This window comes from Nicotiana sylvestris, chromosome 11 (assembly GCF_000393655.2).
Source record: "Nicotiana sylvestris chromosome 11, ASM39365v2, whole genome shotgun sequence".
Taxonomy (NCBI): domain Eukaryota; kingdom Viridiplantae; phylum Streptophyta; class Magnoliopsida; order Solanales; family Solanaceae; genus Nicotiana; species Nicotiana sylvestris.
In genome coordinates, this window is record NC_091067.1 from 14,296,176 (window position 1) to 14,311,002 (window position 14,827).

Below are 14,827 nucleotides of genomic sequence, written 5' to 3' on the forward strand. Positions count from 1 at the left end.
AAGTGCTTTTGGTCAGAAGTAGTTTGTGTTTGGCTAATTAATTAGAAAAACACTTTTGAGCAATAATTAGTGTTTGGCCAAGCTTTTGGAAACTACTTCTAAGTATATTTTTCTCAAAAGTACTTCTCATAAAAGTGCTTTTGGAGAGAAACTACTTTTTGTTCTCCTCAAAAGCACTTTTTTTCCTTCCAAAAGCTTGGCCAAACATCTTAATTTTTGGCCAAAAGTACTTTTGGCCCCAAAAAGCACTTTGGTCCAAAAAAAAGCTTGGCCAAACAAGCTATAAATTGTTTCATCATAACTCATAGTCATGGGGTCTGTTTGGTTGCAAAGTGGGATATCAAGGGATTAACAATCTTAATTCTTAGGATTATAATTGGATTGTTATCTCATATTTAATGTGGGATAGTTAACACTATCAATTTGGTATAAAAAGATTAGTTAATATTCATGAACAAACATAAAATAAATACAATCCCAAATTTTATCCTTAAATTATAATGGGGTATTATTACTTTTAGCCCGCCCCAGAAACTATTTACATCTGATAATCGAAAAAGTATATAAAATTTGTATATAACATACAGAACGTATATATACAAAAAATATTTTTTGTAGATTTATTTGAAGGACTATTATTTTTACAGCGGCTATACAATGTCATTTTTCCAATTATATAATCCTAATCTCCATAACCAAACGATACCTTCAGGGTCACACCCGATTCATTTTGGGCTTTTGGGTCCAAGGCGGTTCCAGATCCAGTTAAGGCCCATTTTTTAGCACTGAATTCCAATTTACAAGCGGTCACTTTGCAGCTGCTTGAAAACTGCTTGAACCACCGCTGCTGCAGCTGCTTTGCTGCCGTCGTCCGCCGTTTATCTCCGGCAGAGTTCTTCGAGTTAAAGGTACACTTCTCTTCTTCTTCCTAAAACTTGCACGTTACTCATTACCCTTCAGTCCCGTTCTCGGCATATCATCGCTTTAAAACCCTATGTTTTAGCTGCTAACAATGTTCCCTATGTGATGTTCAAATCTAGCAATATTCGGTAAAACAGCTTCTTAGTAATTTATGAGTTAAATTGTAAAAAACAAAAAATAAAATTATTTATGAGTTAAAATAACCAAAATTTTGGAAACTATTTTTTTGATAACTGCGGTGTCCGGGCCAGCTTGCGAGCACCTGGGATTTAAACTATAGAACTCAAGTTCTCAATCCACTTCATTAATCACTAGGTCACACACTTAGTGCTAAAAATTTTGGAAACTATTTTCTCCTTATTGTTAGCGTGATAGTTGATAAGAGCTTAGAAGAAAAAGTAAACAGACATGTGATTCTGGTTTCTATTCTTCTGTCGGTCCCGTTCCCTGCATCTATCCCTTTAAAACCCCATGTTTTAGCTGCCGACAATATTCCCTATTTGTAGTTTTAGACTTTTAAGAAATAGTTTAAGCTTTGTAGATATCCTATTACTTTGTTTGTTTGCACTATAGTTGCATTGACGGTCCGTGGCGGACGTATTGTAGTATCGATGGGTTCAATTGAACCCATAACTTTTGACGCGGAGTAAAATTTTATGGGTAAAAATTCACTAAAATTACAAAAATAGTACATATGAACCCATAATTTTAAAAATATAATGGGTTCAATGCTAAAAACTTTAAAAGTTGAACCCATAGGATTTAAATCCTGGATCCGCCTCTATTGACGGTATAAAAAGTATTTATACAATCAGGTCATTTATAAGGTTATTATAGGTAAATCTGTATGATAGTCATTAATTCGTAACCTAATAAAAATGGTAACTAACCTTTTATCACATATAATGTAAAATATACAAAATTAATCGGTAACCTAGTAAAAATTATAACAAACCTATATCACAGGTTAAAATTCACAGAAATAACTTAAACCCGTCTTGGAATAACAAAATTAACCATGAAATAGCTTGATAAGACGTTTTTGGAATTTTGTTCTGCTAAGTTTCACCTGTGCATAAATGCTCCATTGCATAGCTTGTTTTGGTGAAAATTGTGTTTTTTGCGTTGATTTTTTGTTTGCTTTAGTTGGACAATTAATAAGATGGGTGATTTTTTCTTCTAATCAGGTAGTAAAAAGCCATGGATGAAAGTTTATATGATGAATTTGGGAACTATATTGGTCCTGAAATTGAGTCTGATCAGGAAAGTGATAGGGAAGAGGAAGATGAGGATCTCCCTGAGAGAAGTGATGATGAGAGGGCTGCATCTGATGGCGAGCAACCTGGTGCATCGAATGGATGGCTGGCCACTCAAGAGGATGTTGACATGGATAACCAAGTTGTCCTTGCTGAAGACAAGAAATACTACCCAACAGCCGAAGAGGTTTACGGTGAAGAGGTCGAGACATTGGTGATGGATGAAGATGAACAGCCTCTTGAAATGCCAATAATTAAACCGGTGAAGAATCTCAAGTTTGAACTTGGGGTAAAGGATTCGTCCACCTATGTTTCGACTCAATTTCTCTTAGGTCTGATGTCGAACCCAGCATTGGTTCGAAATGTTGCTTTAGTGGGACACGTGCATCACGGGAAGACTTTGTTTATGGATATGCTGGTGGAGCAAACCCACCATATATCTACTTTTGATCAGAATAGTGAGAAGCATATGAGGTATACAGACACAAGAATAGATGAGCAAGAAAGGAGGATATCAATTAAGTCTGTCCCTATGTCACTCGTCCTGGAAGACAGCAATTCAAAGTCTTACCTCTGCAACATTATGGATGCTCCTGGTCATGTCAACTTCTCGGATGAGATGACAGCTGCTTTGAGACTTTCTGATGGTGCAGTTTTGATTGTTGATGCTGTTGAAGGAGTGATGGTAAGTTCCTTCTTATTTCTACGATTAATCCACTTGCAGACATACAGGACGGGTAATTATCTCTCTGTCTTGATGTAAGCTGCTAAAGCTGTGTGTTTTCTGGGAAGCTTTGCAGTTTAAGCAGATGTATTATCAAAATTTTGGGGCTCATACGGGGGATGGGTGGGGTTTAGTTGGATTAACTTAATCAGGTAGACGAGCTGGGTGGGGCAGTTGTGTCGTTTCTTCTTTCGATTTATTTTTTGAAAGCTGTATTCCTATCATTGAGTTCTATTTGGACTTTATCTTGTATATGCGCACTGGATAGCTAGACCACTTACAATTGTTGCTTGTGTCATGGGTGACAGGTAAATACAGAAAGGGCCATTCGGCATGCGATTCAAGAACGTATTCCGATTGTTCTTGTGATTAACAAGGTATCTTGCCTATTACATAAAACTAGTGAAAATAGTAAGTGTCTTGCAATGTTGAGATACAGTTTATTTTCCTCTAATAATTTTTATTGTCCTTTTAGGTTGACAGACTGATAACTGAGCTTAAATTGCCTCCAAAGGATGCCTACTTCAAATTAAAGCACATAATTGAAGCTGTCAACAATCAAGTTACAGCTGCCAAGTCCATAGCTGGAAATGCACAAGTATTCGATCCTGCGTTAGGGAATGTCTGCTTTGCAAGTGCAACAGCAGGATGGTCGTTCACACTGCAGTCATTTGCCAAACTGTATGTTAAGCTTCATGGAGTTGCATTTGATGCCAACAAGTTTGCTTCGCGGCTTTGGGGGGACTTCTACTTTGATCCTGACACAAGAAGTTTCAAGAAGAAACCGCCTGCAAGTGGGGTCGAAAGATCTTTTGTGCAGTTCGTTCTTGAACCTCTTTACAAAATCTATAGCCAAGTGATTGGAGAGCACAAGAAGAGTGTTGAAGCAACCCTGGCAGAACTTGGTGTGACGCTTAGCAATGCAGCTTACCGTCTAAATGTTAGGCCTCTTCTGAGGCTGGCTTGCAGTGCTGTTTTTGGCACTGCCACTGGCTTTACTGACATGTTGGTTCATCACATTCCTTCTGCTAAAGCTGCTGCAGCTAGGAAAGTGGAGCACATATACACGGGTCCAAAGGATTCAGCAATTTACAAAGCAATGGAAGATTGTGACTCCGCTGGCCCTTTGATGGTTAATGTGACCAAGCTGTATCCCAAATCAGATTGTAGTGTTTTTGATGCTTTTGGTAGGGTTTACAGCGGGGAAATAATGACAGGGCAGACAGTACGCGTTTTGGGAGAGGGCTATTCACCTGATGATGAGGAGGATATGACTGTAAAAGAGGTCACAAAGCTGTGGGTATATCAAGCTCGATACAGGATACCCATAAGTAAGGCTCCTCCTGGTGCTTGGGTGTTGATTGAAGGAGTGGATGCTTCAATCATGAAAACTGCTACTCTTTGTAACTCGGAATTTGGCGAGGATGTGTACATATTCCGGCCCCTTCAGTTCAATACTCTTCCCGTGGTGAAAACAGCAACTGAGCCTTTGAATCCTAGCGAGTTGCCCAAAATGGTGGAGGGGCTTAGGAAAATCAGCAAGAGTTATCCTCTTGCAATCACAAAGGTTGAAGAGTCTGGTGAACACACAATATTGGGTACTGGTGAATTGTACCTAGATTCCATAATGAAGGACCTTAGGGAGCTCTACTCCGAGGTGGAAGTGAAGGTGCTTTATAACTCTCTCTTCATACATTCACCTTTGTCAGTTCTCTACTTGTTTCAGGACAAATCCAAACTTTATTGACATTAAGGATTCATTTGTTAAACTTGACTGATCTCGAGGTGCATTTTCGTTGTGTGTGCAATATTCAGGTGGCTGATCCAGTTGTTTCATTCTGCGAAACTGTAGTGGAGTCGTCTTCAATGAAATGTTTTGCTGAAACACCTAATAAGAAAAATAAAATCACCATGGTGAGACAGTCCGTTAATTTTTTGATATGTGCAAGCTGAGAAAATTGTTTCCCTCCTTGCTCACTTATATTGCTTGTAGATTGCGGAACCGTTAGAGAGAGGACTTGCTGAGGACATCGAGAACAGTGTTGTAAGCATAGATTGGCCTAGAAAGAAACTTGGTGACTTTTTTCAAACCAAATATGACTGGGATCTGCTTGCTGCACGATCTATTTGGGCATTTGGACCTGATAAGCAGGTCAGGGTTGCATCGGCTTAGATGCTTTACCACTTGGTTATTTTGAACATTTGCTAATGGATTACTTCTATTGTTTAATTGAACATAAGTTTTCCGTTTTAACACTTCAAATGTATTTGCAGGGACCTAACATCTTATTGGATGATACACTCTCCAGTGAAGTGGACAAGAGCTTGTTGAATGCTGTTAAAGATTCTATTGTTCAGGGGTAACTTGATCTTATTTTTATGCTTTCTTTCCTTCCTGAGATATTGGGCTAACAAAATTTTAACAGGTTTCAATGGGGAGCTCGGGAAGGACCCCTGTGTGATGAGCCCATTAGAAATGTTAAATTCAAAATAGTTGATGCAAAGATTGCACTTGAGCCACTTAATCGTGGAACAGGTCAGATTATTCCAACTGCACGACGTGTAGCCTACTCTTCTTTCCTTATGGCGACACCCAGGCTTATGGAACCTGTGTATTATGTGGAGGTATAACCCGTGTGTCTGAAGTTAGTTCTTTTAGGTGTTTTTACAATGTTCAAATGATGAGATAAGTACGTTGTTAAGACTTAGTTAGGTTCAATTATTTACAGAAATAGGGATGAAATTTTAACAAAAAGATAGATTTAAGATGTTTTCTTATGTGAAACTGGGGCTAACTTTCTGTGTCTTGATTCAGATCCAAACACCCATGGATTGTCTCTCTGCTATATACACCGTGTTGTCTCGCAGGCGTGGACATGTTACTGCTGATGTTCCTCAACCTGGGACCCCTGCCTACATCGTCAAGGTTTGATTTCGAAATATAGATAGCACCCTGGATTTTTTATATAATCTTTTCATGTTATAACATCAGGTTTTCTCATATGCACACTTGTTCCTTCTCCAGGCATTTTTACCTGTTATCGAGTCCTTTGGTTTTGAAACTGACTTGAGGTATCACACCCAAGGGCAGGCGTTTTGTCTTTCAGTGTTTGATCATTGGGCTATTGTTCCTGGAGATCCTCTTGACAAGAGCATCGTTTTGCGACCACTAGAGCCTGCCCCAATTCAGCATCTGGCTCGTGAGTTCATGGTGAAGACAAGGCGTAGAAAGGTATACATTCTAGCAGGGTTAATTTGAGATTATTTACTCTTCAGGTTTCTTGAACAGCACATGATTTGAAGTGGTGCTTGCCCCCTTCCAGATGTCCCTTGTTCCCCCCTCTTCTATTATGATCTTGGTGCAAGCCCCATTCCACATATCCCTTGCTTCCCATTTAAGGCTTCAACTCTCATCTTTTTCGGTTTTTTTAAAACACAAACATAAGGGGAATGTGGTAATCTAAGCTGGACTTACAGGCCCTTACAAAAAGTAGCTATTTAGCTCTATTGACCAAGAGTATTGTCTTAAATAATGGATCTATCCCTTTTCTTTTAGGGAATGAGTGAAGACGTGAGCATCAACAAATTCTTTGATGAGGCTATGATGGTGGAGCTTGCGCAGCAGGATGCTGATCTTCACCTGCAGATGATGTAGATATCACATAGTTGAGGTGGTTTTGTATGTCATGTAGCCGACAGCCTCTTGAAAGATGTTGTAGCCTCCAGCCTCCAGCCTCTTGAAATATGTAATAGTCTAGTACAAATTTGGCATACCAGGATCACGAATAGTTCCTGCGTAACTCTCCCTTTGAGCTCATCTATTTGTTGGGATAATCCCTTGCTCTAACATTCGAGTATTTGTGGTGGTTTCCTCTCCGTCAAAGGGTAGGTTCTCGCACGACTGGCATTGAGTATGAGATTTCTGTAAGCTCAGGCGTATTGAATTACTGGGCACTTGTTCAAGTTCTTACTTTATCCTCTTTTAGCACGTTCTTTGGATTCTATATACCCAAAGGTTGAACTCATTTTAGCTTTGCCAGAAGTTCCTTTTTTATTTTAGGTGAGTTTTGTAACATTTGATCCCAGTTTTACAGGATGAGAGTCTCATATTTGGTTAACTATGTAACCACTATGTAAGCTAAAGATTGAAGATTATATGAAAATTCACTGCTAGATAACTTGTTTACTACACGAAAATGTTATAAATTAATTACTACTAGTTTTCTCAAGAGGACTCGGTTTGATTATCCTAAATTTTTTTAGCAGCAGTCGGCTGACGGTTTTGATGATATTCAGACTTAAAGCTAGGGAATGAGACTTTACAATAAGAACATTTTTTCTTGGTTAAACCAAACAATCTTTCTCCTTATTTTATTTCATTTCCTTTAAAGTTCTCACATTTTTCTTTGTTTCTTCCCGTCATGGTTAAAATTCAAATGGTCAACAAAGAGTCGTAGGACTGGATGTATTTAGACAAGTTGGAGCTTTTCAGGGTTAACACATTTATGGATTTCGTACAGTAAAGATTATATTGTAACTAAAATTACCAATTCCAATATGCAATATACAATAATGTCGATATTAATCCAAGTCCTCAAAATTGAGATTCAAAGATGAGAACAATGCTCGTTGGAAGCACCTCGTGCACCATCATTTGAGGCGCAAATTTCAAGTGATAATCCTCACTTTACCCCTAGAGTTTATAGAACTAAAATGGCTGTACTCTCAAAATAGATGAAGCTCAAAGCATGTATCCGTCTTAGCTGAAAAGGCAATGGTTTGAATAATGTGGCGTACCTCATTGATAAGGTCCTATAATGGTTTTTTTTTGATGTTTTATGTGTGCCAACTCCATATTAGATCTTTGTGGCAGATGAAATTTTTTAGTGATGATACTTTACAGGCACCAATTCAGCAGCAACTACATTGTGAAATTAAGCCAAAGATGCCTTAGCATACCCGTTTTCTTGCTCGTCAGCAGAGGCAGACCTACGTGTAACCTTGAAGAGTCACCCAAACCCGAAAACTTCGGCAGAAATCTTGTATATGTATGTGTATACTTTGAAAATGGTTAATTCAAATCACTTGGCACCCTGAATACTAAAAACCATTAGGGGTACTGGTTGTGCAGAATACTAGTGCCCCCATCGCATTAAAATCTTGGGTCTGTCTCTGCTCGTCAGTGCTATTGTTTGAAACAAAGGGTAGCTTGAAAAAGCAAATCGAGCCTAAAGTACACTCTTATGGAGGCGCATGCATAGAGATTTAGAACTCTTAACACATTCACAACCAAGAGATGCAGCATTACACAAACTTTGCTATGACACCAAAAAGGTTGGAACATAACCAACAATCAATTTTGTCTAACCAGAAGGTGAGATTCAGTTGAGTTTCCTTTAGTCGGGGAATCATACAATTGAAGAATAGATTAATTTATGTACAAAAATTTGGCTCCATAATTTGCTTGTCTCCCTTAAGCTTTATTTCATCTTGCACTTGGACTAAATGGGAGAATTACAAGGAAGAAAATAAGCTTACCTCTCATGTATTTACAAAGTTGTCCAGAAGTAACCAATTAATCGTCATTATCGCTGTTGTTTAAGTGGATATGATGCAGGCTGCACAAAATTGATATAGTAAATTGCAGCTCTAGCCTTCAAGCAAAGATCTTAGATTCTCAAGCCCCTCCGCGGAAATACTTTTCCTTATTCTTGATCTTTGAAAAACAACTGGAGGTGGAGGCTCAGAGTGAAAACAAACAATGACTACCGTTAAGTTGTCTATTGCACCGCGCTTTTTGGCCTCGTCTACTATTTCCTTGCAGCAAAACTTCACATTGTTATGCTCTTGCAGTCTCCGACGAGCAAAATCCACTGCATTTTGGCTTCTGAAAACATCCCATATTCCATCACTACCAATAATCAGGAACTCGTCTTCCTTTGTCAATGTCAGCAGTTTCAGTTCAGGCTCAGCGCTCAATGGCCCACCCTTTTCAACCTCCTTCAGTCCTTTAATGTGCCAGTTACCTAATGCCCGGCTCACGCCTAGCTGTCCATTCAAGTAGCCATCATCAACAAATCCACCCACGGACTCTATACGAGTTCTTTCACTAATACAACAAGGTCTGTGATCCTTTGACATTTCTATAGCCAGTCCACGTCGGGATACAACTGCTCGACAATCACCAGCATTGGCGACAAGCAATGATCTGTCCATAAGACAACATATCAGTATAGAGAATTGATACTAGCAGCCAATCTTAGAACATAGATTTCTGAATGTAGCTTAATGAGATAATTGCGCAAGGGCAAACAATTATATCAACCAAAACAGTACACTAGTCAAAGAAAGATGCATCTGAAATGTCAGCTTAATAAGTGTTAACCACGATTTGATATTTCAATAAAATTAATGATACCCCTTGCTGAATGAAGTATTATTCTTCCGGTATAAATCACTACTTAGCTGGGAATAAGCAAATAACAAAAACCTCTGTCATTTCCCAATAGACATAAATCTAACACATAAAAAGAAGATAGTGAATGGAAAGAAAAAAAAACAAGAGGAAAGGGATTAGGCACAGGAATAAATAACCTTCCAAATATCATTGCGGTGAGTGCAGTAGTGCCTGAGGACAAGGCTGAATCAAGAGAGCATGACTTGGCAAAGGCAGCATCTGTCTCTACGAAAGATCTTGTGACCACTTTCTCAAGTTCCAATGGAAAATCAGCATCTTCAACAATGATCCTCGGCAAGTAGTCACGAACAAATTGTGATGCTCCCTTCCCACCATGTCCATCAAAGACCTGTCATTAGAACTGTTCGCATTAGACATCTAAGATATAATAATATCAAATAGAAGAAACTCCCAAGTATAGACAACATGGCTTTTAACCTCTTTCCCTCTCTCGCTCTGCTCCCCCTCCCCAAACCAAAACAGAAAAAAAAAATCCTCTTCATAGGCATGGTCCTAAGTAGGAAATAAGATACGCATTTCAGATGGAAGTAGTTGAATTAGTGCTGCTCTACCTACTGCTGTTCAATAGGTACATTTACAAGACTCCCAAAATTTTAAGGGTAGTATTATGCTTCAACTTTGGAGAGAGGTGGTCTCTTCAGTTCTTTTGTGGTTCCTTGTAATGTCATTATCTGATATACAACTAGTTTGGAGAGCTCTAAACATAAGTTGTCACCTACGCTTTTCATACTTTACTTTGATAATCAGCTATGGCTGTTCTCCTGTTTTGCAAAAGCATGAAGGAAGCACCTATATGCTGAAGAGATGTGCACATCTCACAACTCTAACGATCAGAGCACTTCTCTAGTTTGTGTCCACTCTCTAGTGTTATTCTATTTTACTCTTCTTTCTTTAGCCTGTATCACATGATTCCAGAAAAATGGAGATGATACCAAATTCACATTGAAACATTCTAAATTCAGAAATATCCAGCTTTGCTACGGCACATCTATTTCATTTTTTAGTCTTGCACAGAAGACTCTCCCTTTGGTTGGAGGAAGCAGTAAAAGTGAGAAAGAGCTATACTAAACTTCAAGATCTGCAGAAATCGTCTAGGCTTGCCCTATAAAATAGATAGCTCCTACACATGTCGGCATACTTCCCATGTTTACTGAGAAAGAGCTATACTAAACTTCTGAGAGAATTCGGTCTACAAGTAAATTGAGTATAGTCAAGAACGATATATGTGATGTCCAATGAGGTTAAAGAACTTACTCCATAAAAAGAAATAGCTTCCTCACCAAGTATATTATGGCCAAAATTCTTAGCTAGGTCCGCAATACAGATGTGAGTGTCTTCCATGTCAATGCGACCTCCAATATCGGACCAATCTCCAGACCTAAGGGTTGGGAGGAAGTTATTAAAGAGTATCTGTTTCCGATCCACAATAGTTGCGTCTTCCGAAATACTTTCCAGCTGCAGAAAAGGAAAGAAATTAATTATAAGGCGAAGAAATAATTCCTATGCAAGGAACAATTAGCTTAGATGTGGCAATAAAAGTGAATTTCAGTGCAAATTCTCTGTTTAGGTCTTTAGGAAGATATGCATCAGGACTGTACAGCATGATTATGAAACAGAACCACAAAATCAATGCTAATGCAAACTCTAAATCATTCACTATGTATGTCAGCAAACAAAACAATTCTATGAAGGACCGTCCACAGTGGCAGTACTAGGACTTTTACTAAGGAGTGTCAAAATATAACGAAGTAAAAACACGAAGAAGTCAAGTCAATATATAGTAATATATACATATAAAAAAAATTACCGAGCTACATAGTATAGGTTTTCGGATGAAGGGGACACCCCCTATGGATAAGGTGGTTCCGCCACTGACCATACGAAACACATCTTGAAATAGATCTTTCAGAAGACAATGAGCAAAAATTATCATCAGACAATTTGCAAGTTCACAAAAAAGGGGAAAAGAAACATGTATATGAAATTTAGGTTCACTGTAGCTCAGATGTAAAAGTTACAAAAGTCATTCTACTAATTTATCCAGCCAGTTTCATACTTCCTCCAAATGAAAGAATATCAAGAAATCCAAATCACAAAACATAAGACACCAATTTATTCATAAATGACCATCTAACAGAAGACAGTTGTAAAAACACACACACACACACACACAGGTGGATGGAGCCTAGTTTACGAAGTTCAGCTGAATGCAATATTTAATTACTAAAATTTCAACAAATACTAAATTTTGACCACATAATTTCAAAAGCGCAACGGGTTTAATGGTAAAAACTCAAATATAAATTATGGATCAAACAGTACTTGAACATAAAATTTCAGCATGATATTAAATGAAAACAGACCAATAACCATAGCTTCATAGTACTGTCTAAGGCATAATAAATACACCATAAAAATCAAATCTTTAAACATTATAACAGAAGTCAAAATTACCTAACATTTATGACAATAAAATCTACTACTACTACAAATCAACATCCATATGCAAATCAACAAAGCCAATCCCAATAACACAAAAAAGAATATAATCAACACTACCTAAAAAAAACTGGGGAAAAAAATTAATAGGTATAAGCAAATATTACACCATAAAAATCATATCTTTAAAGAGTATAAACCAAACTTCAAATTAAACCAACATTTATGAAACTAAAAACTACTAATACCAATTAGAATACAATTAATACTACCTAAAAACTGGAAAAAATAATAGGTATAAGCAAATATTACAATTAAAAAAGAAAAAGAAAATCCTTACTGGGAATGAGTTTCTCATCACAGAATGGCTAGAAGTTGTAATTTTTTCATAATTCTGAATCTGGGTATGTTGTAATTCAGCTTTAGAAAGCAAAGATTGGTTCTTGAAATTGTTATCAGTCTTTGAAATGTCCAAATTCTCCATAGCCTCATTCACTTGTTCTGAGTCTTGAATGCACATGTTAGTTAGTTTTAACACAATTAAATGGGGAAAAAAGAAACAAAAAAAGACTAAAAAAAAGATAGAATATTTAGACCAAGAAGAAGAATGGGGTTGTTTTATTATCACTTTATTTATGTAGAGCAAGTTGTTGGAAGTTGAAAGGAAGCAAAGTAGAGGAAGCGAGAATATAGTGTGGAATTTGTGATTGAAGGAGAAGATTCTTGGGAATATGTGATTATGGGTTTCTTCAAACAATAGGTTGCAATTTACTCCCAAGAGTGAAAACCTATTTTAAATATAAGTGAAGGGAGAGTTGTACTTAATTAAGACTTTTTTTAGTATAGTATAATAAAATTAATTTTGGATTTAAGTTATAGCTCCTCCGGTCTATATTAATTGTCGTGCTTATTAAATATATCTGGTCTAAAATAATTATCATTTTAGAAAAACTAAGGTATATTTAATTATTCCTTCCGATGCATAGTAAATGACTTTTTGGTCTTTGGTATGTCCCTTATGAAAATAGAAAAAAATAAGTGTTTTGACTAAATTACTCTTAATTAAAATTTATATATTGTTCACTTGACACATTCGGATACGTAAATAAGGAAATTTTTTAAAAATTTAAAGTTAGTTCATTCTTTGTTATGTAAAAAAGATGCTTATTTTGAACTAAAATAAAAAAAATATATTTTTTTTTCTGTTTTTCCCTTAGTGTTAAATGTTCTTGAAAGTAAAAATATTTACTACATAGCATAGAAAACCTAAAGTGAAGAGTATTAAATAAGGTTATAATAGTTAAATAAACCCTCTTATTAACATTTTCTTAAAGAACGTGTAAAAAAGAAACATGTTAATATTATGAAGTTATTTTATATTATAAGTATACACATTTTGCAGAATATGGAATTTCGGAATTCTATCATATTCTATTTAATTTAATCAGTTTAAAATTTATTATTTTTAATGATATATTGAGTTTTGTGTATATGTGTCTAAGCCAAAGCTATTGAAGTCCAATGAAGGCATAAGTAGATAAACCTGATAAGATTAATTTAATGTACATTACCTAATTAGTTCTTTTAATTTCCCACCACGTATTCGGTACCTGTATTGGAGCCCGAAAATATTCGAATTCGCGCCGGGTAAAGCCCCATACGGGGTGTAGCGCTCCCTACCAAGGATTTTTCCATATCCAGGGCTCGAACTCGAGACTTCTGGTTAAGGGAAGAACAACCTCATCCACTGCACCACATCACTTGATGGTTATTACATAAGTTATTATTTTTATCAAATAACCTATTAATTACAATATACTTATAATAAATTTATTTGTTTATAAAATAATATACAAATACTTTTTACAATAGCAATACATAGCATTCCAGATTTTTCTCAAGAGGAAAAACGTGGCTATAGCAGTGATACAAAAGAGTTTTTCTTTATGTCTTTTTTTTGTGGAGATTTTTTAGGTCTAGATATTTTTTATTTTATTGTCGGTTCGTACCAACTTACCAGAAAGTTCGGGACATTTAATTAGTACCTTATTTTCCACTTAAAAAATTAGACTTTTGTTAACACTGGTACACGTGGATTTTTGTTTTTATTAAATGAGAGAGAACTTCCAAAACAATGATCAATATGTCATAGCTTGCAGCAATTTGTTTATCTCCAAAAGAAAAAAGGAATTTAATTAGATAGTAAATAAAATAAAATAAAATAATCCTCCCTCAAATATCAAAATATATAATAATAAAAAAAACAGAATGGAAAAGAAGAATTTAGAAGTGGGACGAAGAGGAATGGGATACGTGGTATTCTGCTGAGAAAAGCGTGGTAAATTCAATTGCATTATAAAATTGATTTTAAAAAATCTGAACCTATACAAATAATTGCCACAATTTTTTTTTCCACACGCAAAACACGTTATTAATTTATTTAAAACCAGAAAAAAAAAGGAGAAGAAAAGTTAGGTAGACTCTTCTTTTCTAATTTCTTAGAAATTAAGTGGAATTTTCTTATTTATTTTTAATGTTTAATAAGTAAAAAATATTGTCTCAAAAGTATTTGTTTCCAATGTCAAGTGAATATCATCTAAATACCTATAAGCCCCTTCGCCATCTCTCAATTATTGTAGCAATCAGACGAATGGAAGATTATTTAATTGTAATTTTTTGACTTAAAACTCGAAAATATAGGGCTACTATACCAATAATAGAAAGGGCACTGCAAATTCTCAAGTGCTTATAGAACAGGCACACATAGCCCCTACCCCCACCCCCACCCCCGCAAAAAAAAAACCCCCGTCAATCATGAGATAAAAAATTGCTAATCAAAGTAAAATTAAACTTTTAGGAAATAATAGAGTGTTATCTTTTTAAAGAAGTAAAGTACTACAAGTTAGCTGAAGAGTCTTATTAGTTTACACAAATATTAAAAAAAGACCTAGATCTAGGAATATTAATTAAAGTGAAGACATAATTAATTGAGAAGTGACTAGTCAGAAA

The 14,827-nt window shown here is 36.2% G+C and overlaps 2 protein-coding genes across 2 annotated transcripts; one reads left to right on the forward strand and one right to left on the reverse strand.

Moving 5' to 3' along the window:
- The first annotated feature begins 719 nt into the window (after window positions 1–719).
- Window positions 720–6,976, forward strand: LOC104242211 (110 kDa U5 small nuclear ribonucleoprotein component CLO). Its single transcript, XM_009797239.2, has 11 exons — window positions 720–908; window positions 2,109–2,862; window positions 3,210–3,278; window positions 3,377–4,570; window positions 4,717–4,815; window positions 4,895–5,053; window positions 5,176–5,261; window positions 5,328–5,526; window positions 5,717–5,827; window positions 5,927–6,133; window positions 6,458–6,976. The coding sequence occupies exons 2-11, from the start codon at window positions 2,122–2,124 to the stop codon at window positions 6,554–6,556; spliced, it is 2,964 nt and encodes a 987-aa protein (XP_009795541.1). The 5' UTR covers window positions 720–908; window positions 2,109–2,121; the 3' UTR covers window positions 6,557–6,976.
- Window positions 6,977–8,234: 1,258 nt separating this feature from the next.
- LOC104242210 (probable protein phosphatase 2C 27) lies at window positions 8,235–12,583 on the reverse strand. The gene is made up of 4 exons (XM_009797238.2): window positions 12,159–12,583; window positions 10,634–10,834; window positions 9,496–9,707; window positions 8,235–9,109 (listed from the first exon to the last, which is right to left on the reverse strand). Exons 1-4 carry the CDS (start codon window positions 12,336–12,338, stop codon window positions 8,551–8,553), a joined length of 1,152 nt encoding a protein of 383 aa, XP_009795540.1. The 5' UTR covers window positions 12,339–12,583; the 3' UTR covers window positions 8,235–8,550.
- Window positions 12,584–14,827: the final 2,244 nt, after the last annotated feature.